At 39.9% G+C, this 25,925-nt stretch overlaps 1 protein-coding gene across 1 annotated transcript in view; it reads right to left on the bottom strand.

Annotated features, from left to right (window-relative positions):
• The window catches only part of cntn3b (contactin 3b), a 56,508-nt gene that overhangs the window by 13,273 nt on the left and 17,310 nt on the right, over positions 1 to 25,925 (bottom strand). The window contains exons 4-13 of the mRNA XM_067505418.1: positions 22,266 to 22,441; positions 17,972 to 18,070; positions 15,735 to 15,938; positions 13,577 to 13,679; positions 13,075 to 13,259; positions 12,490 to 12,626; positions 8,499 to 8,628; positions 7,732 to 7,882; positions 5,404 to 5,531; positions 3,100 to 3,275 (exon numbers count right to left, since the gene is read on the bottom strand). Coding sequence (XP_067361519.1) covers positions 3,100 to 3,275; positions 5,404 to 5,531; positions 7,732 to 7,882; positions 8,499 to 8,628; positions 12,490 to 12,626; positions 13,075 to 13,259; positions 13,577 to 13,679; positions 15,735 to 15,938; positions 17,972 to 18,070; positions 22,266 to 22,441 — 1,489 coding nt within the window. The remainder of the gene's footprint in view (positions 1 to 3,099; positions 3,276 to 5,403; positions 5,532 to 7,731; positions 7,883 to 8,498; positions 8,629 to 12,489; positions 12,627 to 13,074; positions 13,260 to 13,576; positions 13,680 to 15,734; positions 15,939 to 17,971; positions 18,071 to 22,265; positions 22,442 to 25,925) is intronic.

Here is a 25,925-nt window from a genome sequence, read left to right as displayed (position 1 = left end):
GCTACCCAACCAACCAGCCCCCAAACCCCTGACAAACATCTACCAGTTATACACAGGACAAGAAAAACAAACACAGTGTAGTTAACTGGCGAGACAATCCTAATTATTCTATAATTACATAAGCTCAAGCAAGATATGAGCATAACTTTCAGTGTAACGAGCAAATATTATGTTAGGCGTGCATGTGACGGCCATAAGGGACCAAAATATAACATCACACCAAATATTGTTATCTTTCTCATCCGTAGGAGGACCATTGAATTATTTTGACTGTATGAGGGAGAATCTTTAATGGTTAAGACTGATGCTACATTTTTCGTTATGTGAACAAATCTCATAAAATGGCCTAACCTAACAGGCCAACAAGGCCTTCTCTCAGTGCCTTGCATGTTTAGCCCAAGCCCACTGACTTCTCTAAGTGATGTTTTTAAAAACCTGTAACAAATAAAATGTTAGGGACTAGTTTCTGCAGTGGATTAATGCACATTGTGCCCATGTTCACCATAATGAAGCTATGCATTTATGTATTTCTATACTGGTTTGTGATCAGTTGGATGTATCCAATAAAATCAGTTGATTCATTTTTCCGTCAGGCAAACTTCCAGTAACACGTCATATTTAGCATTTAGATAAAACAGCTTTTATCTTCCAATATGACTTACACACATATTTAAAATGCTTCAAACAACAAAGCCAGTGGAAAATTACAACACAGCTAAAATGGTTCTTTCCTGGGCAGATGGGATTTTAGTTTCTGTGTTGAAATGTTAGATCAAATTTAAAAAGAGGCTGAGACCCATCTTCTAAATCTAAATTGGTATTTTTTTAGTTCCTGCAGTATGGACTCAAAAGAAGGTGGCTACTTTCAACAATTGTCAATCCTGTTTGATAACGATATTTGTTGGGATGACACAAGTTCAAGTTTCAAAAGAACTTGCTCAGAGCTGATTTTGCATTGGAATAAATTGACTAGTTCATGTTCACAGTTCAGAATTTTGAATTTGTTCCATTAGAAGCTACTGTAGTTCTTTCCTTGACGACACATCCTGTAAAAACGGATTTTGTTGTCGGGACGAGTGGGTTAAAAGCTTCTCCGACTGACAAAGACCATTACGTTCTTTCAAAAAGCAACTGACCTATACTCGTAAACCATTGTAGAGTGGTACGATGACGCAGAGCTGACAGGTCAGAATGTGGGGATGCACACAGAGGGAATGAGACCTTTGTCGTCCATGTTAATAATGCTCATGTTTTTTGGCTCCAAAAAAGCTTTAAAAAACGAAATGTTCACTTACAGGGCTGTCCAGTGTGCAAATACCAATGGGTGTCAATGTGCCTAAATCTTAGGTTGTCAATCCAAAATGGTCCCAATGGTCCAGATTGTTTCAAATTTAGCTGACCAAAGGACTTTTTTTTTTTTTTTACATGTATGACAAATCTGACCCACATTTCCCACAGTTCTGCAAACAAACCTATTAGAAAGAACAGGAAGTGGTCATGCCTGCGCCACACTACAATGTAAGTTCAACGTTTTTCTGTCTTTTCTATAAACACTCAATCTGTCGTCCCTAAAACGTGCACAATTTGACGCAGACTGAAACCAAGATATTGTTAGACCCATCTTACAGCTTTAAATGCCATATGCAGACATATTCATTGTGACTGTGCATAGTAATCTGCCTCCTGAAAGTCACCTTTTAAAGCAGCCTGTCACAAAGCATGTCATCTTGTGAACAGAAGTGTGTTGCTTTAGAAACGAGTTCCCTGGGCTGACTCAGGTAAGACTCGCTGCAATCATAGCAGATTTCATCACTCCCAGAGGCTAGTGATGGTAGCTTCCCTCTGCAGCAGCTGGGCGTGTACGCCCCCTGGATGTCCACCTTTCTGAGGCACCTGACAAAGCAAAGAGTCAAACCGAATGGCATTTCTGAGCAGCCACAGGCTAAAGAGCCTGTCTCTCCTGCTCTCTATTCTCTTTTCTCCTTCCTTTCATCCCGTCTCTTCTCGCCCTGACAGTTTTTATGTGCTTGTTCGCCATGTCTGATTTTCTCTCCAGTGTCAGCCGCCACCTGGCCGACCTGAGAGCTCGCAATCGAAAGCAAGGCGTCCCACTTTGGCAGGAAGAAAGTGATGAGGCAGATTTGCTTTAATTATGTTAATTAATTCATCAGAAGCTGTTGAGCAGGGAGCTGGTAATCTCTCTGGACAGGGGTAACAGATTCTATGAAAACTATATCTCATTATACGCCTACACACAGTTCAATGTCACGAGTAACTGCCATTTATAGTCATGAAGATACAAGTTTGGCATGTTCACTTCCCAATCAGATACAATGTCGACCTTTAACACAGGAAATGCAGTGATCAAAGTGCTGACCTTGGCTGATAAATGGCACTATAAAAAGCAAAAAGAGTGTGACAAGTACAATTGAACAATTGACTTTGCCCTTCATCAAAAGGAACAAATATTCAACAAAGAGTCATCACTTATCATTATTTCAAGGCGTTCCAATTTCAAATGAACATTTACTAGTGCCAGGCCTGCCCTTGGTGAATGCCAGCCAGCTCATTACTTAATTATTTCAGGGCTCAAGATTCATAAATAGGTATGCAAATTCAATTACAGCAGAGGGAGATGATAAGAAAATGTTCTCCCTTGAGGTACCGGCATTAGAAGTTGAAGGGATGAAAAGTATAAAGACTTTATTAATGAAGACCCTCTGTATGACTGAAATGCCATTCCACCAACATATTTTTAGAAATGTAACACAAGGGAGCTCACATCGCCAATTCAAAGGTAAGGCTCCTGATTACTGACCTCATAGTGCCATTGAATGACGCTTTAATAGCATATGAATAAAGAAATATTAGTGATTCCTGATAGATATCTCTATCTTATTGAAATCCTTTCCACCACCGACCACAAAAGAAACTTCAAAATGGATGAGCCTTGGCATGAATTTCTCTGCTTGGGTATTGTTGGTGCCTAAGAAGCCCTCAGCAGGCCACTAGAGCATACCCTCGCACATCACACAGTATGTCCCAATTAATCCCAGAGTAGCCCGAAAGTAGCTGAGTTTAATGCTTGAGATGACTCACCCCTCCCACTCTTTCAAAATGTTCGCTGTCTCTCTGGAAGTCGATGAGCTGGCCGTTGAATGCCCATGAGAAAGAGACATCCAGAGCTGGATCGCAGGCAATCTGGCAGGGTAACACGATGCTCTCGCCAACAATAATCTCCATGTTAGTAGGCCTCATGGTGATTCTGGTGGGCTCTGGCCAGACAACAGATGACAGTGTACGCATGTTAATATCTGTGCCACAGGAACCTTTAACACCACCGTGACCCCATGCAACTGCCATCTCGCTCCAATTCACGGCTAAATCAAGTCACCGTCATTAAATTACCCATGGATGTGTGCTCTTTTTTTCCGATTTTAATAAGCACTTAAATTCCAAGCATGTCCATTAGCAACATTTAATGACATCTCCAGTTTGTACTTTATGCTCAGTTTGGATGAAAACATTTGAAACAGGATTACAGACATGGGAGCACATTGCCACTGGTTACTCTGGTGGATTGGAGGCCTCAGAGTATGTTGAGGAAAGGTCACAGTAATTAAATTCTATGACATTAAATGGTTCAGCTGTCAGTGTGTGAGAAGAATAGAAGCTAATGAGAAAAATAAGTCAGGTGGCTACACACACAACAGAGGACTACATGAACGTGTTATGTCACCGCATTCATAAATAGTGACCTTTAATTAAATCAAGGATGATGGAAAATGTAGCTACAATTTTGCATAATGTACACACACCAAACTTATGACAATAAACGTGGTGGTCAATGTAACACATGCAATATAACTTTAAAGTAAAACAATATACAAAATGGGCTATTCCCAAGCCATACCTCGAGAAATGACTGACCTTTATTTTGAAAGAACTGAAAGTACACTGAACAGTCGTCAAACCCTCCAACTGTCTGAATTGGTTTGCACCAGCATTAAGAGCAAATGTGGCGTACCCCCAACCCAAATAATAATATTATTATTATAACCACCATACAGTATATATTATTACCGATGCAGTAATAGTGTCAGGACTAAATGTACGCATATTATCAGCAAGCTTAAAACTTAAAATAAAGAAAGTATTTTTTTTCTATTAAAGTAAAAATATAAGCGATAACAATTTATAACATGTATAGTTTATAAAGGTCTTTATCATATATTTCAATAGAAAAAATATTAAAAATTGGCTTACACCAATCTTTCATAATAATAATAATAATAATAATAATATGTGTAAATAGGCGGGTGAGATACAGTTTACAGCAAAGTGTGTGACGCTGTAAGATGATTTGAAATGATCATTTTCCCATTCTGTCCCCTCTCCCCCACAACATTAAAAGAACCAGGTTATGCTAATGTCTGGATGATCCGTGTATATTTTATGCATTTTATATTATATCACACACTTTCTAATGATACTGTTTCTAATAATACTAATGATACTGTTCTTTAATATGACTGACTTTGGTCTGCATTACAAACGCAATGATGCATCTTTATTCCCATGTCATCAACACTGATGCTTCTGCCTTTAGTCCTGTAGAAGTAAATTAGCAAATGCGCAATTTAAGGATAATGGTGGGGAAGTTGAAATAATAGTAGAATAGGTGTGAATTAAGAAGTTAGAGCATTAAAGTAGATTCATGTCTGCACATAAAATGTGGAGCTGTAATGCAAAGGCTATATGTGGGGCTAGATTAGGCAGAATGTGGCTTTATGGGGATTATGTCCCAGACTGTTTATTAGCTGGTACCCATTGCACTGCAACCAGCAAAGTAATTCATGTATGGCAGTTCAGTCAGGTGATCAGAGACAATGTATTCACGATCTAAATCTACTACATAAACAGTGTCTCAGAATGAAAAAGGAAAAACATCCAGATTTGTACAAAGAACTCTAGGTGAGAGAGTTGTCAATTTTCAATAGAAGTGTCATCAAAATGTAACGTTAACGTTGCTTGAATGATTGTGCGTGAATGGCGTGTGTGCACACAATCTTTTAACACTGTGTGTGTGCTGCAGCCTCTGTGGTTTTCTTTAAGATATAGAATTAGACCTGATAACTGAGATCTCCTAATTGTCTTTCCACTGCATCAACATGATGAAGAGGATGTTAAGCAGGACAGGCAGGTGTAAAGTACACAAACAAACACACGCCACCAAAACTGCCCTTGTTTTTACTGCAAACCATTTATGTGCAACTGTACAGATGAAACTTGCCTGGTATAGTAAAACAAATAGATTAATAGAGGAGGGAGGGCTTTGATGAAATGTAGATTAAAGGTGCTTTGCCATTTAGGAAGTTGTTGATGCAGTTGAGAAGGACTCACCAGTGATGAGCAGCCTTGTAGTTGTACTTGCTGTCCCGAACTGGTTCTTAGCAATGCATGTGTAGCTGCCTGCATCCTGTCTGGTTACATTGGCGATCTTTAACGTTCCATTGGGAAGCAAGGTGATCCTGAAGACAGCAGAACAGCTTTTTACCGTAACTGTGCAGCTACACCCACATTCTGAACTTCATATCTGTCTATTCGTTATTTTGTAGTCAATATGTTGTAAGTATAATTTCTTTTTCTAATCAGTATCCATGTAATAGATTTACTGCATGGTGTTTTTTTTTTTTTAACCGGCATCGTGTTGTTGTCACAACTGAAAAGCCTCTCAAAGAGCACTTTGACCCCTAGTACTTTAAAGCTCCCTGCCAAAGCCTTGAAAAATGAAAATCTTCGAGGTAGGTAAACAGCAGGCCGGGTGACCCATCACCCTGACTCAGTGGTAGGCTAAATTCATGGACACATAACTAAATGAAGAGATATTTTATAAGCAGTATCACTGAATAAATGAAACATGTTTTATCGGCTTTATGCTGCTAGGGTCAAAGAGGAACCTCTATCATGCTGGGAGGACACTGACTAACTGGATATTTATTAAAATCCTAAGACATGATATGATACACAACAGTGTTTCCCTAACGAATGTATCAAGAAATGAATGAATATGCATCGAGTGATGAAGCAGAAATCACACCATTCAATGGGTCACTGTCAGTTTTTATCGGATCATATTTATCGGACATTCATTAGGTTTTGATGCGCTATGGTGCATCCAACTAGTATTAAATACAGACCTAACACCTTCTTGGCTTTATGGATCTAAGAACTGATAATACCCCATTGGATGGTGTGACAACAGTCACATCAGCTGTCCCACCCTTGAGAAACTAGTTTCTGGAAACGGCCGATGCTGCAGCATCACCCTGGCAGCAACCAGTTGTGCTCAAAGAACTGAAAAGTTACATCGAAAAAAAAAACAAAAAACTCTACAGCAATGTATTTTTTCAGAAACAATGTCTGGCTCACAGACGTACACTGTCAACAGTTATTACTAGAGCTATTTTCTATCAAAGAAACTGTTTTAATGAACTAAATGGCTGACCGTGTGATTATCAAAGTATCTAGAGACAGTGGGATATTGAAGAGAGTGATATCTCTAAATTAAGCCAAAGCAGTCTGCATGACCGGACACCACGCGGAGTAATTGTTAAAATATGTCCGTAATTTGAGTAAAACTACTACTTTCAGTGATGTGCTGTAAAGTAACAAAATGTGTTCATAATTCATTTTAAAACAAACTGCCTTTATGAGAAAACACGCCCCATCCAGTGTCAGCATACATTCAGGGTTTCTATGCATCTTGAAAGGATATGCTGATTTTTATGTAGAGTGTGCTAAATGTCAGTCAGCTTGGGAATTTGACCAATTTTCTGCTGCTAGAGCTGCAGCCCCCCCATCCGGAGCCAACTATGGAGCTCCAGCGCTGTTTTGACAAGATGCTTAGCTCATATTGTTCTTTTTCAGACCTCCTTATGAATGTGCAGCATCGGAGGGACTGAAAGAGCACAATGTTTCTTTACCGCACTAGGTGACCTGCCCGTTGTGTGTGCAGCCAGGCATAGTCGCCGTTAACACTCTTTTCTTCTCCTTCCGATTGAGATGATGAGAAGCCTGCACATGGGTTGCACAAATGTGCCATTTCTTACCTCTGGTTTACTTTTAAACCTTTCTACCTTCAATCAGTTCTTTATTTTTTTATGTGAATCGGTTCCGGTGTAGTCAATGTAAAATCAGACACATAGGGACAACAAACAAAATTAAGCAGCTCTTTATGCCGCTATGAGTGTTGCTTGAAGTTTCTCATTTCTGCATCATGTCTTTCTAGGCTAATGAGACGTCTCTGCTCTCAATTTCTCCAGCAAAGCTTTTGTCTTTGTAGGGTCTGTGGTTTCATGAATCACAATCACAAAGTAGAGCATTTTACCCCACATAATTACAAGTGCAACAGCTTAAGTTGTGCCTCTTCTATCTGGAAGCACACTACCTTTAGCAGCGAGTCGATTTTGCTCATCTTTTATCATCTTAAATATTTAATGCATGCAGCATTGATGCAATCACCTCTCACACCAAGCTATTTGCACACAACGGTGCCCGCAGTATATTAACCATGTGCAATTTTCCTGGCGGGTGCCATGCTCTCATTTTCTTCATTAGCCTTTGCTTCTATGCATCTGCACAAATGCCAAATACACTATTCAAACAAGTCGCTTTGCAGTGAATGTGAATGAACGCTGCAAGGAATGTGCACTTGGACTTTTATCCTACCTTTCAGTTCTCTGCAGGATCTCATTCCCTTTCTTCCACAGGCTAATTGCTGGGGGCGAGGCCTGAGGCTTGCATTCAAGAGTGACTTCGCTGCCTGAGCGAGCTTTTAGCAAGGCCCTTAACGGACTTTTGGAGAAACTGGGTGCTGAAGCTGTGAGGGTGGAGCAGGAAAAGGACGTGAAATTAAAAAAACTGTAGCAGTTTGCAGATCAGCTATGCTGTACTGTGATTGGCTGTCCTTCAGATTAAACTAAATCTCAGTATGAACTCAGCAGAAATGTCTCTTGGGCTTAATGCTATAGATTCACCCTCTCACACACACACACACACACATAATATCACACTAATATCCCTCAAACATGCATAGGTTGCAGCCATAATCTATGCTCATTGTCATATTTTGTCAGGCATCATTTAGACCTCTAAGAGTCATCACATGTATCAAGAAAGAATTGAATTTCTCAGATAGAAGTCATCAAAGCTTTCCAAATAAATCAATACCACATCTACATGAGAAAGCTCACACAGTGCCACTAAGCAATGTGTTTGTAGTGTCCAAATCAATATGATGAAACGACTCAAAGTAAAATGAGACACTCCATCAGATTCATATTTTTTTTTGCTGGCAGAGCCATAGTGACATCAAATGAGACTGCAGACTGATTACTGAGGAGTGCTATAGCAGGCTGCTGGTTTTTATCTTAGGAGATGATCAAACGCACAGACAGATAAGCAGGATAAAAGCAGAGGGAGGAAGGCAATCTTACCTAACACCATTAGTTGGGCACTGGAATAAATAATGCCATGTTTGTTTTCAGCCACACACTGATAAATTCCGGAATCTGACAGGTTTAACACAGCTATAGAGAGCGCCCCGTTTTCGATTTGTACCCGGCCCTGCGGAGGAAAGAGAAACAGTTCTGCATATCCATTGCAAGGCCAGTCTATTATGTCCAAAGGCACAGCAGCAATTACTGGTGCACCATGAAGGGAAGAAGACAGCAGGAGAGCAGTAAAAAAAAAAAAAAAAAAAACCCTAAAGAGCCTTGTGGCATTCTACATACTGCATGTGCAGGTTGAAATTGGGGAAGAAAAAATGGAGCTGTGGTAAAAACTGCAAACCTGCATCTTAGATACACAGAAAAAAGCAATGTTGACAATAGCACCAGCAGCATATTAAAAAGTCATTTATTTCTTGTGCTTGTTCAGTTGGAAAAACTGAAATGACAGCTCGGATGATGACTTACGGTGATTTTTAACCAAATGACTCACACATGCTCAGAGCTGCTGGAGGAGTGGCTTCCTACAGCACAATTTTAATTAGAGACGCATAGAGCTTGTTAGTAATAGTAAAAGAGATTAGATTAGTCACCTTACCTCCGAAACACTGCTGACCTGCAGGGTGAACCAAATCGATCTCATATTGATATCATGTTTCTGCAGAAAATTACAACCCCAATTCCAAAAAAAGCTGGGACGATGTGTAACACATAAATAAAAACAGAATCCACATCAGCACGTTTTTAATTCACAATAGAACATTAACAACATATCAGATGGTGAAACTTAGGCATTTTACAGTTTCATAAAACATATTAGCTCATTTGGAATTTGATGGCAGAAACACCTCTTAAAAAAGTTTGGTTTGCTTTGGTCCAGAGAACATGGCAGCGTTTCTTGATCCTGTTCACATGTGGCTTCTTCTTTGCATGATACAGCTTTAACTTACATTTATGAATTGCACAGTGAACATGTTCACAGACAGTGATTTCTGGAAGTGTCCCTGAGCCCATGCAGTGATGTCCAGGTGAGAATCATGTCTGTTTTTAATGCAGTGCCCGAGGGCCCAAAAATCACGTCTATCCAGTTTTGACCTTTGGCCTTGTCCGTTGCACACAGAGATTCCTCCTGATTCTCTGAATCTTTTGATGATATTATTCACTGTATATGGTGGGATTTTCAAAGTCTTCCCAATTGTCTGAAATTGTTCCAAAATCTTTTGCAGTTTATCACAGATTGGTGAACCTCTGCCCATCTTTATATTGGAGAGGCTCTGCCTCTCTGAAATGCTCCTTTAATACCCAGTCATGTTACTGACCTGTTAGAAATTAACCTATTAGGTTGTGAAATGCTCCTCCATTAGTTTTTTATTTTCTATTTGCAGCAATTACTTTTCCAGCCTTTAGTTGCCCCTGTTCCAACTTTTATGAGACATGTTTCTGCCATCAAATTCAATTTTACACATCGTATTAACTTTTTGGGAATTGGGGCTGTATATTCATGCTTTTTCATGTGTTTATTTAAAGGGGAACTTCGCTGACTTCATACAGATTTTGTTCATTAGGAGTAGAAGGAATAAAAATAGTCATCTATAGGGCTCAGTTGACAGTGTGCTCAGACAGAATATATGGTAAATAATTGGCCCCAAACATGTTTTGTGCAAGTAAACAGATGCAAATGACAACGCCTGGAACAGCAGTGCATTCCTACTGAATATAGTCAACATGCGCTCTTACAGTCTTTGGCTGTGGAGGCCAATCCTCGAGGTTGCGATATAGGCGACCGAATGCTTCAAATGTTTCGCTGACCACAGTAGTAAACAAACATGGCATCCGTGGACGAACGTTTACTGCTGCATGTTATTTACAATGTAGAAGTAAGATAAAGGGTTTTTTCTAGTCCTGATTTTTTTAACCGTATTTATAAAATACATCGTCTGCTTTCATAGCTGTTTTATCTAATTTGCTTGTTGCAATGTTGCTTCATATTTTCCTTTTCACACACACTTGGCCCACTGGGAGCAAATTGGTGTTCACTGTCTTGCCCAAGGACACTTTGACATGTAATCAGGAGGAATCAGGAACTAAATCGCTAACCTTGTCATTCGTAGATGACTGGTCTAACACCTGAGCTACAGCTGCCTCTCTGAGCCATGGCTGTCATGATGACAAGATAATGAAGTATCATAAATATATGCGCACATGGTCAACAGCATTGAATGTTTTGAAATAAAAGTCAAACCAAACAGAAGAGTCCAACTTTCTTTTGTTTTATGCTATATCGCGTCAATGCTCAGATTGAAGTTGGCCTCAAGCTATGATTTCTTTGCCAACACGCTCAATGTCTGTATGAAAGTGTCTGCATTCACATATTTGCATAAACCATGATTGGGGCCATGGTCTTGCGCCATTTAAAAATAACTTGGTCACTGGAGAATGTGAGTTTATTTACCTCAAGCAACAGATGTAAGCCAGTTAACAAGGATGCACAAACCTTTACTTAGGGTGTGTTCAGTCCCAGACCGATCACAGGTCAATATCAAAACTCTGGTTCCTTCTATTATTTCACTCCAGTGTTTTTATGTTTTGTCTTGTCTAAGAATCTATGTGAAATATAATTAAAATTAACATTCTGTCTGAGCTTTTCCTATTAACACCTGGCTGTACACGATAGCTTTGTCATTTTCTAAATTAATCCAAAAGTCACCAATCCCCATACAGACTTTGAAACCAACGATAATATAACTCTTCCAACATTCAGTGTCCATCAACGTGCAAACTGAATTAGCTTATCCATCTGTGCTGTAGACCTTTGTGGTTGTCCAACACTGATAAAAAAAATACATCTTTTTTCATTAATAAATAAAGTCATTACTTTATCACTAACAAATGTTCCCCACAAGCTCTAAATTGCTGTAATTGGGAGATCTTGCACATGTGCTACAGACTGATTTGTTAAATACTTTCTAAAGCATGCTTTTTACAATGAAGCAAGGTCAACAAATGGAGCAGTGTGTCTGGCTGATGTGTTTTTCATTATTTCTGGACAATAACGCAAGTCTATGGCACAAATGAATAAGCAATCCAGCATGCAGGACACTGAATGTGAGTGAAGGGAAGGCGATGTTTGCTTTAGTTCCTATATGGGTTTTGTTTGAATTCAATTAATTTAGGAAAGGACCAAAGTTATCCTTTACCGCACAGTTGAAAAGGATGCATGAAGAGAACTGATTAAAGCAGATGAAAATCGAGATAATGTAAACTGATAGCAGGTGTAAACACATAGACGAGTACAATAGATGTCATTATCTAGATAATCCATCCACTCTTTTATACCAAGTCAGCATATCTCAGGCTACTGTCTCTTGTGATTCCTCCAGCTTTATGAAAGCACAACTCACTGGAGTACCTCTTAAATTTCATGAACAGTACTTCTGTCAGTAGTGAGTGGAAGACGGATGAGAAGATGATTCTAGTCATCAGTTCTGACACAGCACATGAATTTCAGTTCAAAATTAATTTTCTTTTCTTTCTTTTTGTTATTCACGTCTGCTAATTAGCGGAGCTTAACTTGCTTTGCAAGACATCATGGAAATGAGGAACAGAACATGCAAAAGCTGGGAAAAAGACATGAGAGGTGTAGTCAAAACTTTGCACCTAAGAATCCTCCCTTTCACATCAACTGTGTGAAGAGAGATACAATTTTGAGAGAAAGCCACTATGAGCCTCAAGAACAGATACTTTTCGCCTTGTTATTTGTTTTCTTAAATCTGCAGAGCTCCACTGGAGTGTTGAACTGCTGTCTTTTCAGATAATACCTTATTTTTTGAGGGAATATCTTAAAAAGACAATAGTGGTGGAGAGCCCTGATTAACGAGTCACTCCAAACCCTCCAAACAATTTTCATACTCATTAATCCATATTAGTCTGCATTCATTATTTATTCAGTTTTTTTTATTCTCTAATAAATCAAACATACCTCAGCCGTCACTTGTTCGCCATTCTTCAGCCAGCTGAACGATGGTTTAGGCTTCCCGCTGGCCTTACACTCCCAGAAGAGGTTTTCCTCGATGGACAGAGCTGTGTCGGTCATTGTCTGAAGCCAGTGAGGTTTAGCTTTGGAATAAATGAGAGGATTACCTTTTCAAATGTGTTTCAATTATAAAAGCAGTGGATTAGCAAACGGTGCTATCACAAATCATAAAGCGGTTAAAGCAGCCTTGCATTAAATCATCAAAATTTAAGCTCAACAAGTGGATTAAAAATATAATTAAAGATTCAGTTTGGTACACAGATTTGGATATTGACAAGGATTGATTCTGACGCCTAAAAAAATATTATCCACTGTGTTACTTCCACACCCAGGACGAGTGGGATGAGTCCTTTAATTTCATGATGCTATTATGCACCACAGTTTGTAGACAAATAGGTGTCGTGTCAAACAAATGAGAAGCCGCTGGTCACCTGCATGTTTCCTGTACAAAGGTGGATATTTGTTACAGACACAATTATTCCTGTATCTCCTTTGCATTTGCCGTCATTCAATTTGACACGCTTCACTAACCGTGGAATGAAATCCGACCCCGCACAGCATTTTTGCCTCGCCGATTCTCCGCCATGCACTCGTACGTCCCCGCGTCTTCCTGCTGGAAATTAGGTATCTCAAGGACGGCGTGCGAATTCTTCATTTTGACTTTGCTGGGGAAAGGGACACCGCTGGTTCTCCTCCAGCTTATTTCTGGGACAGGGCTGTGAAAGAGGAACAAAAAGTTCCCATGGTGACAACTTGTCAGTCGCTTTGATCAAACTGCAATTAATAACAAGACTCGAAGCAAAAGCCTTGTGAAATTATTGTTCGCTGCAGATCAAACTCCAATTGCTCATGATTTCTGAAGCTCTTAAAACAACTTTGATTTCTGCTCTCCTATAAATGGATGAATCAATGAATGAATAATATGCATCCTTAAATCATCTTCAGTAGAACTAGTATACGAATAAATGAGCGTACAGCCAATCTCTCTCTCCTACACACACACACACACACACACACAATGGAGCTGACTTACTTTCCCAAAGCGAAGCATTCCAGTTTCACCAACGATTCCTTCGCAGCTGGAACCGAATCAGGGAAATGAACTTCTATTTTGGGTTCATATTCACCCATTACTCCTACCAAAGGGAGACAATAGACGACAAGCTTTTTACATCAGTGATTAACAGCACACATTACACAAATGTCAAATCAAAGAGAGAGCAGTAACACAGTGGGACACAAAAGTGTTTACGCCTATGGAGCAAAAGTGACTACAGAAGTGCTGGTAAAGAGGAAAGAAAAACCAGAGGTGGCTCATAAAAGATTCAGAGAACACATCAGGGAGACGTCTAGCTTAGTAGAGATTCATCACCTGTGGCAATTTGACTTCATTTATACCTTTATTTATATTCACATCACTAGAATGGGTCAAATACGTCCTCCCACACATACTAGTGGACCCCTATTTCCAATTACAACCCTAGACTCTGACAGCAAGTGCTGATTTGAAGTCCTGTGCATGTGTTTAGGGTAAAGGTCAGCTGGCACACACGCAGACAACACACAGAATATGGACTTGGATCTTCTTCCACGGATAATCCATATCTTAGTCGTTTCAGTGTTTAATTAGTAACAATCTGTGATATCTCAGGTATAAAAGCATTAGCGATTGATTCAGAACAGCAGTAATTCAAATAACTCGGCTAATGACAACATTTTATTGGCATTTTTGTGTCGTACAATTCCTGTTTCCCGACTTCCTGTGAAAGTCGGGCCGCTGTGTAAAATGCAATTAAAAAGAGGCTCAAATGATATACAACTAATTTGAAACCTACTTTTGTGTGTAAATAGTACAAATATAACGTATGAAATGCTGATGTTCTTTGAAAAATATATGATCAGTTTGAACTGATGTTTCAAAAATGTTGCAACAGGAGGCATAAAAAGATTGGCAAAGTTGTGGAAAGCTACAAAACAACAACATTATTGTGATTCGCTATAAAAGAGCATTTGCTCACATAATTATCATCAACAATTTGTAATATGATTTAGAACCACCAGTGAATGGTGTTTTTCGGGCCCTCAGGTGTCACTACAGTATATGAAAAACAGACATGGTTCTGTAGAGGAAATCACAAACAGCTGTGAAAACTAATGTTAGTAAGGACAGATCCACAAATGTAAATTAAAACTACTTTATAAAAAACAAACATATTTAAAGAAGATCCATACATGGTTAAAAAAAAAATATATGTCAAGAGGCCCCAAACTGTTAAGCAGCTAAAATTCTATATAAAGCAATTTTTTGCTTCAAAATTAAAGCAACCATTTTCCTCAGTTTTAACACACAGAGTGTTAAAAAAGAGGTAATGCAGAAAAATAAGTGTGTTACTGGCCGCAAATTTAAAAGAAGCAAATATTGAACTTTATCAGTTTCAACATTACTATTATGATACTGTGTTTCTGTTTTATTGACATTCAGACGTAGGTTTCAAATTATCTGCAAATGATTGCAATCCAATAACTGACATTTTACAAACAATTATCCTAACATTTCTAGAAATTGGTTAGTATGTTTGAATGATGGCTATTGTTCAAATAGAAAGGCCCTTACTTTGCCTATAAAAAGACTGTACTTTTGAAAAGGCATTGATAACATTATAAAGTGGCTAAGAAAGAACTTTTCAATGCTTTGCATAGTTATAGCATATTCATAAAAAAAAAACTCCCCTCGTTTGCCATTTTACCCCTTCTATTTTGTAATGATGCATTCAGAAATATTGGCAATGTGTACAGTCACAAGCATTAATAAATCATCTATAAACTCGTGATGAGTCTTTTTACAGTTAAAATACAAACAAAGTGGCAAGTCGTTTCCTGCAGAATGATAGAGCGGCTGTCAAAAGTACAGTAAATGACAGCTGGTGAGCGTTGTCACGTTGTCAGTTTATACAGTAAATACCTTAAAAGCTGCACTGAGACGGCAGAGCTGTGAACCATAGTTCATCGAAGTGGAACAATAGAAAACAACCACAAGTTAACTCACTATAGCAATACTGGTTAGAAAAATCAATTATAATGCTATTTTAATATAACATAACCTAAAAGTAGAAAAAAAAAGATGCTTACTGTTTGATGAGTACTTTGTTATGACTTAACAAAATAATCTAACTTATTTCCAAGGCATTTACCATCACTTCTGAGGACCAGTGGTGTAGGAGAGCTTAGCACCTTCTCCCTCGTGACTGTGTTGTTCACCACGCAGGTGTAGTTTCCTACATCTGAGCGCTCCACTTTGGCAATGTACAGACTCCCAGTCTCTTGGGAGATGAAACGTCGACTGTCTTGCTGAACAAAGTAGGGGTATTCATTGAATATCCACGCAAATGTCAGCTCTGGAACAGAAAGGAAACATCTAAATGACTGCAGGTGTAATCCATTCACTGTCATACCTCATTTTAAGGCTGACGGATTCCACACATATTAGACACATTGACCTCTTTGGCTAAGACAGCTCAACTGAAAGAAACATACCCCACTGTGGCCTAAAAATGTTAACATGTCATTTTCCTTCCCTGATCTCAGTTTTCTTGGGAAGAGATACCAAGACATGGCAAATGTATTAGCTATCAGTGCAGAAGAAATAGGAGACCTAAGGAAAGGGAGCGAAACAAAATGGATTAAGGCACGTCAGTAGCCCTCCGCTGACACATGGCCTCTATTCCCCGGGTCCCTGAGTGACTTAGTTCTTGGGAGGCGTGAATGGATGGATGGATGGATGTACAAGAGCAGGATTTTGTCGTGATGCCCCTTCACGAGCTGCAGGTCCACCGTAAGAAAAGATGGACCTGCCATTATGAATTACTGAGCCGTTTTAAGAAGTACACACTGCACAGGACAAGGTCAAGGAGATGCTCTGTGCAATATAGTGTTTCAGAGGTGAGGGGCTCCCGAGTCAAAAGGTGTTCTTGAATGGGAGCGAGCGCCCAATGTGCACATACAAAGTTGCTTCTGACTAAACAAGCAGAAGCTTTTTTAGTTTAGAATCAGTGGTTGTGAAAGAATTTTGCAAAGCAGCTGTAAGTCAAGAGAGGAGTGGGAATGCAACACAAGGGCTTTTATGCAAATAAAAAATAACTTATGAGGCACCACAAAGTCCTTCAAGTAAACAAATGTTAATGTTGGGGTACAAAGGCCCCACAATAGCAATTTCTTGCGATAATATTGTATTTATTTATCATATCTCAGAAACATAGCAGTGGATGTTGTAGTGAAGGACAAAGGCTCCTGTAGCATTCCGTCAATGAAGCTCAATGGAAACCATAACGAAAGCCCAATAGCTGTTAGATAAAGTTCAGAGGAGTTCAAGGTTGCTGTACTGTATGTGGCACATCGATACTTTCAAAATTCAAAAGCGAGAAAGAAAAAAAAAGGGGAGCAGAGGAGAGAAGAAACAGGGCAGAGCAGATGGAGCAACAGGGCAAGAAAGGAAGAAAGGGACAGCGGGCTCACACTTTACTTTCATTCACTTCAAAAAAAAGTGAGGAAACACAATAGAGCTACGGCTACAGCAGCCAACCGCATATAAGCCTATGTCAGAGAGGAAAGCTGTCAAACTGTATTTCACACAGAGTACTCTGACCGATTATCCCATAGAGCAGCTGCACAAAGCACCACGCTACAAACTGTTCTCTTGTGAAGAAAATTGGTTGTTCCAATGTGCAGGCTACTCTTATCAAGGGGGAGACAAACTAGGCAGCAGTTATTGTCCATGGTCTCAAGTTTTCTGCAGAGTGGTGGCGCAGAGCAGTCGGCATCTTTATCTTAGTTTTGTAGTCCTTCATTATTGTGTGGAGGTGTTGTAAAAAGCTGCAGATTAGCAAAAGACTGGAGATGAGGGGGGAAAAACTCGTGGCTCTGTCCAAAGGTTTGGCACCTTCAAAGCTAACTAACAACAACTTACGTGTTTTCTATTTTTCTTTTTAATTGAAAAAACTGTATGAAAATGACCAATGGCCCAGGAAATACAATCTCCTGCTTAAAAATTCTGTTCCTCCATGGAATTAACAAGTAGTGAGAGACGCTGGTCATAGATGACATATTGTCATCTATGAACAGAGCCAGGTTTTCTGTTCCCAGTCTTTGTACTAAGCTGAGCAAATTTTTCCCTCATATCAAACTTTTTTCAAGATTAACTTGAGAAACCCATTGTCAGGCTAAAGAAAAAAAGAAAACACACAAATAATAATTAGGGATTGGCTGTATTCTGTACAAACAACACAAGGCGATGATTATTAAGAACATCTGTACAAATAAATGGAGTAATCCTTCATCAAAGGTTGCCATGTGAAACGAGTGGAGGTACAGTCATTTCTATGAGTCATGCTTAAATAACTAACAACAGAACAGGGTAATGTGGAAGACGTACCTCCAGCATGTGCAGGTGGTCCGCATAACAAAACCACACCTTGGCCCTCACGGACGTTGACAGCACTTCTAACTGTTTGGGTTCTGAAGTTATCGAGATCTGATGAGTCGAATAAGATTGAAAACAAAAAGAAAGAACAAATGAAATAAATGAACATAAAGCAACATGAAGAATTCGGCATCAGAGGACGTCAGACAGTGAAACAGTTTTTTTTGCAGTACAAATTCTCAAGGGATTCCTTGAAAATAGGTGACAAACCTTTCCAGACTCTCTTCACAGATTCACTGAGGCATGTTTTCAATGTTCCATTTTGAGCACTGGGACTTTAATAGGGCACCATTGATTGCCCTGGGACACCACCTCCAGCCTCTGTCACTTTCAAAGGCATCTGGGGTGCTGATGAAATAGCTGGACCTGACTTGGTGACAATTACTCTGCAATATTACACTTTAGCACAAGGTAGGGTTTACAGTGAAATTTGATCAAATGAATGGGGGGGCCGGGGGGTGGGGGTGGGGGGGTGGGGGGGTGGGGGGGGGGGCACTCTGTGCGAACTGAACCAACATGGGGGAGCCCACATGACAAATGACAGTTTGCAGTGCCAGCAGTAATAAGTAACATCATTATTAAATGTGGTGTAATCTTGCACTTAAAAGCATTAGCTTCCCCATCAATACTCTCAGCACAATATCCCCTGCAAATGAATGAGCAGTTGCTGGCAGACAAAACCTAAACCTGGGATGATAAACCACCCCTGGCTTCATGACTGATGGAGGGAAGCTGCCGCAGTCTGCTCTGTACTCTGTCTGCACCCTCTGGCTAACAGCCTGGAGTAAGCCTTCCAAACACAAACAAAAGAAAGTCAGTGTGACCGATAAGGGAAATTAGGAGGAGGAAGATTATGGAGAGAAGTGGGACAGAGTGTTGGTAAGATTAATGAGCGGCTCTCTGATGACCGCAGTGGAATCAAACAGAGCCAAGTCACGGCAGGACACCGAGGAGGCCACAGGAGGAGATGGCTGACTTGAAATACAGTCACAGGCGACGTCCTTCTGATCTCACCAGGCTGCCTTAGTAAATACTGAGTCTATCTCCTAAAGACATTTATGATTCTAACGAGCGAGATTCTCATACCTGGCTGGGTGAAAAAAGTCCAGCAAGTGCTAATTATAACCGCCATGCTTTTGGAAACACTGGGAGGTGACTCAGGGAGCTACAATAATTTCTTATTTGATGGGGAAAGGATGATTCTATCACCGAGCGTGTGCAAAATGGTGCAGAGAAGGGTAGAGCTGGAGCCAGGCTCAAGGCTGGAGGGGATTCACTTCCTTCTACTCTGGCCTCTGAGCAGAAGAATAATGGGCTTCACTGTAGTGAACTGACCACACATTGTAACTCCGAGAGCTAGAGGCCAAACTCACTGTAGCTGCAGTGATTCCCAGCTAAAGCAGAATCCGTCTCTGAAGAATAAGAATGGCTGGCCTCGAGATTACAGAGAGCGACCATTATGGCCAGAAGATGATTGGTCTGGGCAGCGGTGCCGCCGTAGACACATTCCCTGTTATATATTGGGTCCAGCAGAGTCAGAGTGCACAGCTCCCTTTGACTGTGCATGTGTCATAATAACACACTGGTTTTTATTAATTTTTGTCTTTTCTTCATTGTGGTTTTCTTTATTTCTTCATCCTGTTAACATTATACTCGACTAAGGGGAACGGCTCATTGGACAGCTCTCCCTGACAGAGCCAGAGCACAACTAGTTGTCTGCTCGCCTTAGCTTCATGTTTAACAGGGAAAATAAAAAAAATGACTGTGGTATTAATCCTTTCATCTGACTTTTGCAGAAACAACTAAATTATTTCCTTAACAGTAATCTGAGAAAAAGTCAGAATAATAAAAACAGAATTCCCAAAGTAGGAATTTAGAAGTAATCTGTAAATCTGTGTGACAACATAAGGGCATGATTATTAGGAGCTTGTGTGCACATAAATGAGTGCAATAACAGATTGAGCTTGAAAGCATTTCATATGCTGTTATGGTGCCATGGCGTTTGCAAACAGAAAATTATTTGCACATCTAGCAGACAGTCAATGTTGGATAGCTTTGTCACTGACAGGTAACAGCTGCTTAGTGTGGTCTGAAACAAGATAGACAAGAGTATTGCGAATAAACAAAACAACGTGCTTAAAGACACAAAATGGAACTGCTAGGTAGGGTCTGGAAAGAACCTGGCTGCAGACCAAGAACAGGGATCGTAGACAAGATGGTGGACTGTTAACTTCAGCTGAAATTGCCAACGTTTTCCAGAGGTTGGTCTCTTCGGGCTGTTTCTGGGGCTCATTGCCTTGGCCAGTGGCTTTCCCTAATCCTGACCATCTTTGTCTTAAGGTCCACGTTCTTCTCTTAATTTTCTCATCTCAATACACAGTCAGTCTTGAATAAGTGCAGCTTTAAACCATTTAACTTGGAGGCAGAATGGTATTTATTTTGTTCACTCCACAAGCAAATTGCAACTGTGCACCCAGCACATCAAAGCTGAACAAAACATTTAGACCATCGGGTTTGATAAAGCACAGCTTAGTCTTGCTGCAAATTTTACTTAGTGGCTAATGTGGTTATAGGAAGATAGAATCAGGAGGCTTGTGCCCGGCTTTCCCTAACCACACGCTGAAGCATCTTTGAACAAGACACTGAGCTCCAAACTGCCCATCCTCAGTGCTGGTTCCAAGCCAGTAAAAATTGGGGAGGGTTGTATCAGGAAGGGCACCCGGTGTAAAAACTTGCCAAATCATTATGTCAACTTACTTTATTGCATAAGCTCAATGACCAAAAAAAAAAAAAAGACACCTTAACAAGACATGCTTTGACTATGTTAGCACATTCAAGTTTTAGATGTTTATGCTAAATGTTTTGTTATAATAAAAATGTAAAATTTATGGGCCAAGTGGGCAACGCTAGAAAAGAAAGTAACACATCTCTGGAGCAAACCAAGAAGTTTGAAAACTTTTTTTTTTTTTGGCTTATGTGCTTGGCGAGCAATTTTCAATCAGGTTGAATAGGCTCCATATTGGAGTCCAGTATCCACTGTACATACACAGTAAATTGTAACGGATGTTTCCAAAACAGTTTGGGTAATTATTCTACCAACTGTCTTAGTTTCTCATTCAAGTCTTTTTCTGTATTTTTTCTCTAGTCTATGACAGCATTTTTGTAACCTGGTCATGGTTTAATTTTCCCATGTTCCCACATCTTAGCAGGTTGATTCTGTGTGGTCAGTGTTGTTATACCCAATGGCAATGGTCAAAACTATAAAAACAGATATTAACACTGCGTGATGATGCTGCAAGATAGCAAGTATGCATTAAATTCTTCATTTTAGATAATTCTGTTGCAAATGTAACCTGTGAGAGGACATGTAAGCTTATAACGACTGAATTTTGAAGCAAAGCAAAGCCGCAAAGAAGGCAAATCATCTCCATCTTAGGGCGGTGGCCTTGTTATATCGCAAACAGAGTATCAACCATGCTGATCTCCTAGACCTCCCTCGCTGTGCATTAGGCAGGACAATAAATGTCAAGCAGCGATGCTCTTCACCCAGTCCCTACGAGTGAGATTCATTACTGGGCTATAGGGATAATGGCAGCCCATCTCCTGAGAGGAAGTGAAAGGCTCTCTATCCTTGGGACATGATCGATAATCTGTAGGGTTGAGTAAGAGAAGAGAGGTGCCGCTACAGTGTCTGTCTTGAAAGTAGGACCCCACTCCACAGCGTTACTTTCCAGTCCACATCAAGCAGTAGGCTGTCAGAGCTGCATCCATCCTGCCCGATCCACTCACAGTCTGCTATAAACAGTGTACATAGGGATATGGCTGGTGTTTACAAAGATACAAAGTCTTCTTAAACATTATTTGTGTTCGTTAGCCTTAAAGTCTGGATCACAGGGGCCCACGTATCACTTGGCAAAATATGAGTCAATTCAGACTGAACATAAATGCTGTCAGAGTTGGAACCACTAATGAGAATCAATGGAGTTCAGAGGCAGTCAGAAGCTACCTCACCCACTGTGTTTGTTGCATCTGACATTTCTTTCAGTCACCATTTCCCCTCTCTAAAATCTATTCCCAAGCAATCTAAATGAGAAATCGGAATAATAAAGCCAAAAGAAAGAAGGCCTGGGCCACAGGAATATTACATGCATCAGGCTGTGGCCCAGCAAATACAAAGAGATGCAGCAATGTCATAAGTATGTCAGAGCTTTGCCAGAAATGTGTTCGCAGTGGTTGGATCACTTACATGCAAATTGGAGGCTGGCTCTGCGGCTGAGGATGGACCCCCACGTGTTGAAGGCCGTGCACTGGTACGCCCCGGTATCTTGGTCCTTGTCCAGGTTGCTAATGATCAGGCTGCCCCCAGACATGCGACGCCGGTAGTCATTCCCCAGATCAATGAGTGTTCCGTTTAGTGACCATCTGGAAAAACGCAAACACAATCAGTAGATGAGCCCCCTGGAGATGCACGCCTGCAGTGTTCATCACAAAGATCAATTTGATCGGCTGCCCACGTCCTGCTGAGACGATAAAAGGTGAGTAATAAGACTAGGGTCCTGTATTATTAACAGAGAATTGTGAAAGTTGTATGTATCCCTTACAGCAAGTTAGGAAGAAAAAAAAGATTTCTTGACATTGCAGACAGAAATAGCTCCCAGTTTTCAGCAGCTTGACTCCAGTTGAGTTATTTGTTCTGCTATTAATTTAGGCAAAAATCCAAAAGCCGAGCAAATCTGCTGTGGTGAGTATTGATTTTGTCCAACTTGCATGGTAAAGTGGATTTTTTTCATCTCAGTTTTAATTACTTCAACTAAGGAGAAATCTGCTAGCAGGATATCAGAAAAAAAACTGCTTTCATTGACATTGACAAAGATAGCAGGGTTCCTCAAAAACTTCTTGAGAGACTTTAGTGAAATTTATAAGACATTTACAGGTAGACAATGGGCTGAGGAGCAGCAAATTTTGTGCAGGTTGAAATACTAGAAATAAGTTTTATTCAAAGCATGATAGAAAATTTTAGGAGTATTTATTATCTTAAAAAAAGGCAGTTGCAATGTTTGTTCATGTTGCACTTTTGCACTGTGTTTAGTGCTAATCAGCAAATGTTATACAGCAGTGGAAAAATTAAAAACAGCTTGTAATCTTAATAGGAGTGGGTAATATACATACAGTGTATCCCAATAAATTTACTACAACTCTGTGCTAAATAAACATATGAAAAAATTACCATTGAACAATATCTTTTTGGCTGCAAGTGCAAACCCATAGTGATTGAAAAATTTACCAATTAAGTAAACAGAATAATAATGAAAAATGTCCTTTTTATCTTATCAAATGCCACTGGCAAAGCAGTTGGTTTACTTCTGTTGCTCTGCTGCGAACATCTGCTGTGTTCTCCTTCTGCAAATTTTGGCTTTTTTTTTTTTGATGTTCCATTTTTAAAGTTGGTAATAATTCAATGTGTTTTCACCCTTTGTTGGCTCAGCTAACTTGCAAATCGCGGATGTTTGATTCACATCGGATTTGTCGCTAACCCGTTTCCAAATTTCAGAGGAGGTTCTTTTTTTTTTTAGAATAACCTCTTCCTGAAACTCTTCCAATGTGCAGCAATGCATACGCTAACAAAACATTACCCAGCTATAAAGAATTAAAGTTATTTGTTTTTCATGTGCCATGTTGTGAGGATCCCTCAGCCTTTCTTTAGGTTGGTTAGAGGATCTGGACTTCCTGACATGAGTACAGTACAATAGGTCAGTAAAGCAGTTCTCCCCTACGCTCCACATTGAATAATTTCCTGCTCTGTCATGCTCCACACTGCACTGTCCAGTACTTCAGATAATTATCACAATGAAATTAGAATAAATAGGAATAGTTCTAAACCAGCAGTCCAATCAGGAATGAACAATGTTGTGATTACAATAATTAAGTCAATCAATTCTGTGCGACATCACAACATGAAAAGCTGTCATGAATTCAGGGATTTTGGAGCGCAACAATCACAAAAACATCCATGTGGTCCTGATGGGACTGACTTACTAATCAAGCAGAACTAATAAAAGTGTTGTGATTGGTTAGAAGGGGCAGCATGGTGATGAAGTGGTTAGCACTGCCACCTCACAGCTAGAAGGCTGCAGGTTTGCGTCCTGAGATACAGTAGCAACCTGTCCAAGGTCACCTCACTGACAGCTGAAATAGGCTGCAGCCCCCCCGTGACCCCGCACAGGATAAGTGGTCACAGATAATGCATGAATGGATGATTGGTTAGAAGGGTGAGCCCCACTCAAGAACTTTTGGATATGTGAAAATATATGTACATGCTGTTTACATGACAAATAATAATTTTATATTGGAGATATCTGTGTCGGGGCTGAGGTGGATGATTTCCCATAATTCATTTTACAAAAAATACTTTATACAGTAGGTTTATGAAATCCTCAGATGGTATGTAGTGGTTACTGCAGCTAAATATAAAGTAAAAAAAATTATTTATTTTTTTTCTGAAATGTAGAAAGTTGCATAAAAAGACTTACAGTAGAGCTTACTCTAGTCAATTTTGTACTGTAACTGCTGGTGCAATCCGATGTGAATATGAATTCAAATATAGGCAAAAAATGGCTACACATTTTGTTAATATTACTGGTATTGCAACTTTAAAGGATTGTGTATCCTTGGCAAAGTTTTGCTCTTTCTGTGTGCTTTCTAATTAGTTTATGTTTGCACTTTCACGTTTCTGGCTTATTGCTTTGACACCGTAATATAGTATTGTCTACACACCATTTCCTTCAAGCAAAGGTCATGAGATACTCTGATATGCGAGGTGAGTTCAGGAAGTGACAGCTATTAATCACAGTGAACCAACAGAGACAAAAACAAAGAATGAACGACGAAATAACTTCTTACTGTACATTAGTCTTTGGAATCTATAGCCTAAGAGCAACATGTTTGAAGGTGATACCTACAGGAGCAGGGCGGCTATCTGGACTGTATCTCTGAACATTAAAATAGATGAAAAACTTAGAAACAAAGCATTATTGGAATGTTTAGCGTAAGTGTGTCTCAGAGCCAAGACTGTGAAATGACAATTCCAATGATAAGGTCGAAAAAAATATCAATATCATTTTTCCCCCCTCGAAGGCAAAACCACCAGGCAGTTGGATTGATGCTTCATGCGGTCTTAAAGCCAGTCATGGCTCTCCCCAGTTTCCTCCCTGGTAGACTACAAAAGACGAAGCCGTCTTTCATCTTGTCGCCTGCATTATTCATCTAACAGTCTGTTCCAGTCAATTCATCTGACTGATTCTGTCACTGTTCCAACAAAGATATTGCTTTTAAACAGCCCATACTGTACTTCTCGCTTGTCATCCTTCTAAAGTATATATATGAAAACATACACTCGCTGATTCATAATTTGAAATGAAACAATGAAACATACTTTACTGGAATGTTTTCAATCAATTGCCTGTATTTCTCTGTTTGATTTATTCCCCACTTCTTCCTTTCCATTCTCTGTTTGTGCCAAATTGGAGGATTAGGAGGAGGAGGCTAAATGGAAAAGGATTGGAAAACTAGTTAGACTTGCTGCCACACAGCATGATTGAACTTCATAGGAGAGGAAGGTGGACAGTCTGGACAGATCGCACACCCCCTGGAGTTGGATGGCTTCCTGGATGTGATGGTGTCCTCGCCCGATACAATCAGTGCAGCCACCTACCTACTCTAGCTGGAGAAACACCTGAGACACAATCTGATAGTAGACAGTTAGGCTGACAGCGCCCTTGTTTGCTTTTTTTCATACAGTATGAGCCCAGAAAAGGTGGATGACATTTAAAGGTACAGAAAAATTATAAAAGGTGCAAATGCACTGCTGTGTCTTTGCTATAGGAGGCAATAATACAATGCAACGTAT

This window comes from Channa argus, chromosome 5 (assembly GCF_033026475.1).
Source record: "Channa argus isolate prfri chromosome 5, Channa argus male v1.0, whole genome shotgun sequence".
Classification (NCBI taxonomy): domain Eukaryota; kingdom Metazoa; phylum Chordata; class Actinopteri; order Anabantiformes; family Channidae; genus Channa; species Channa argus.
Note: the sequence above shows the minus strand (reverse complement) of the source record. Positions and strands in the feature narration are given on the sequence as shown.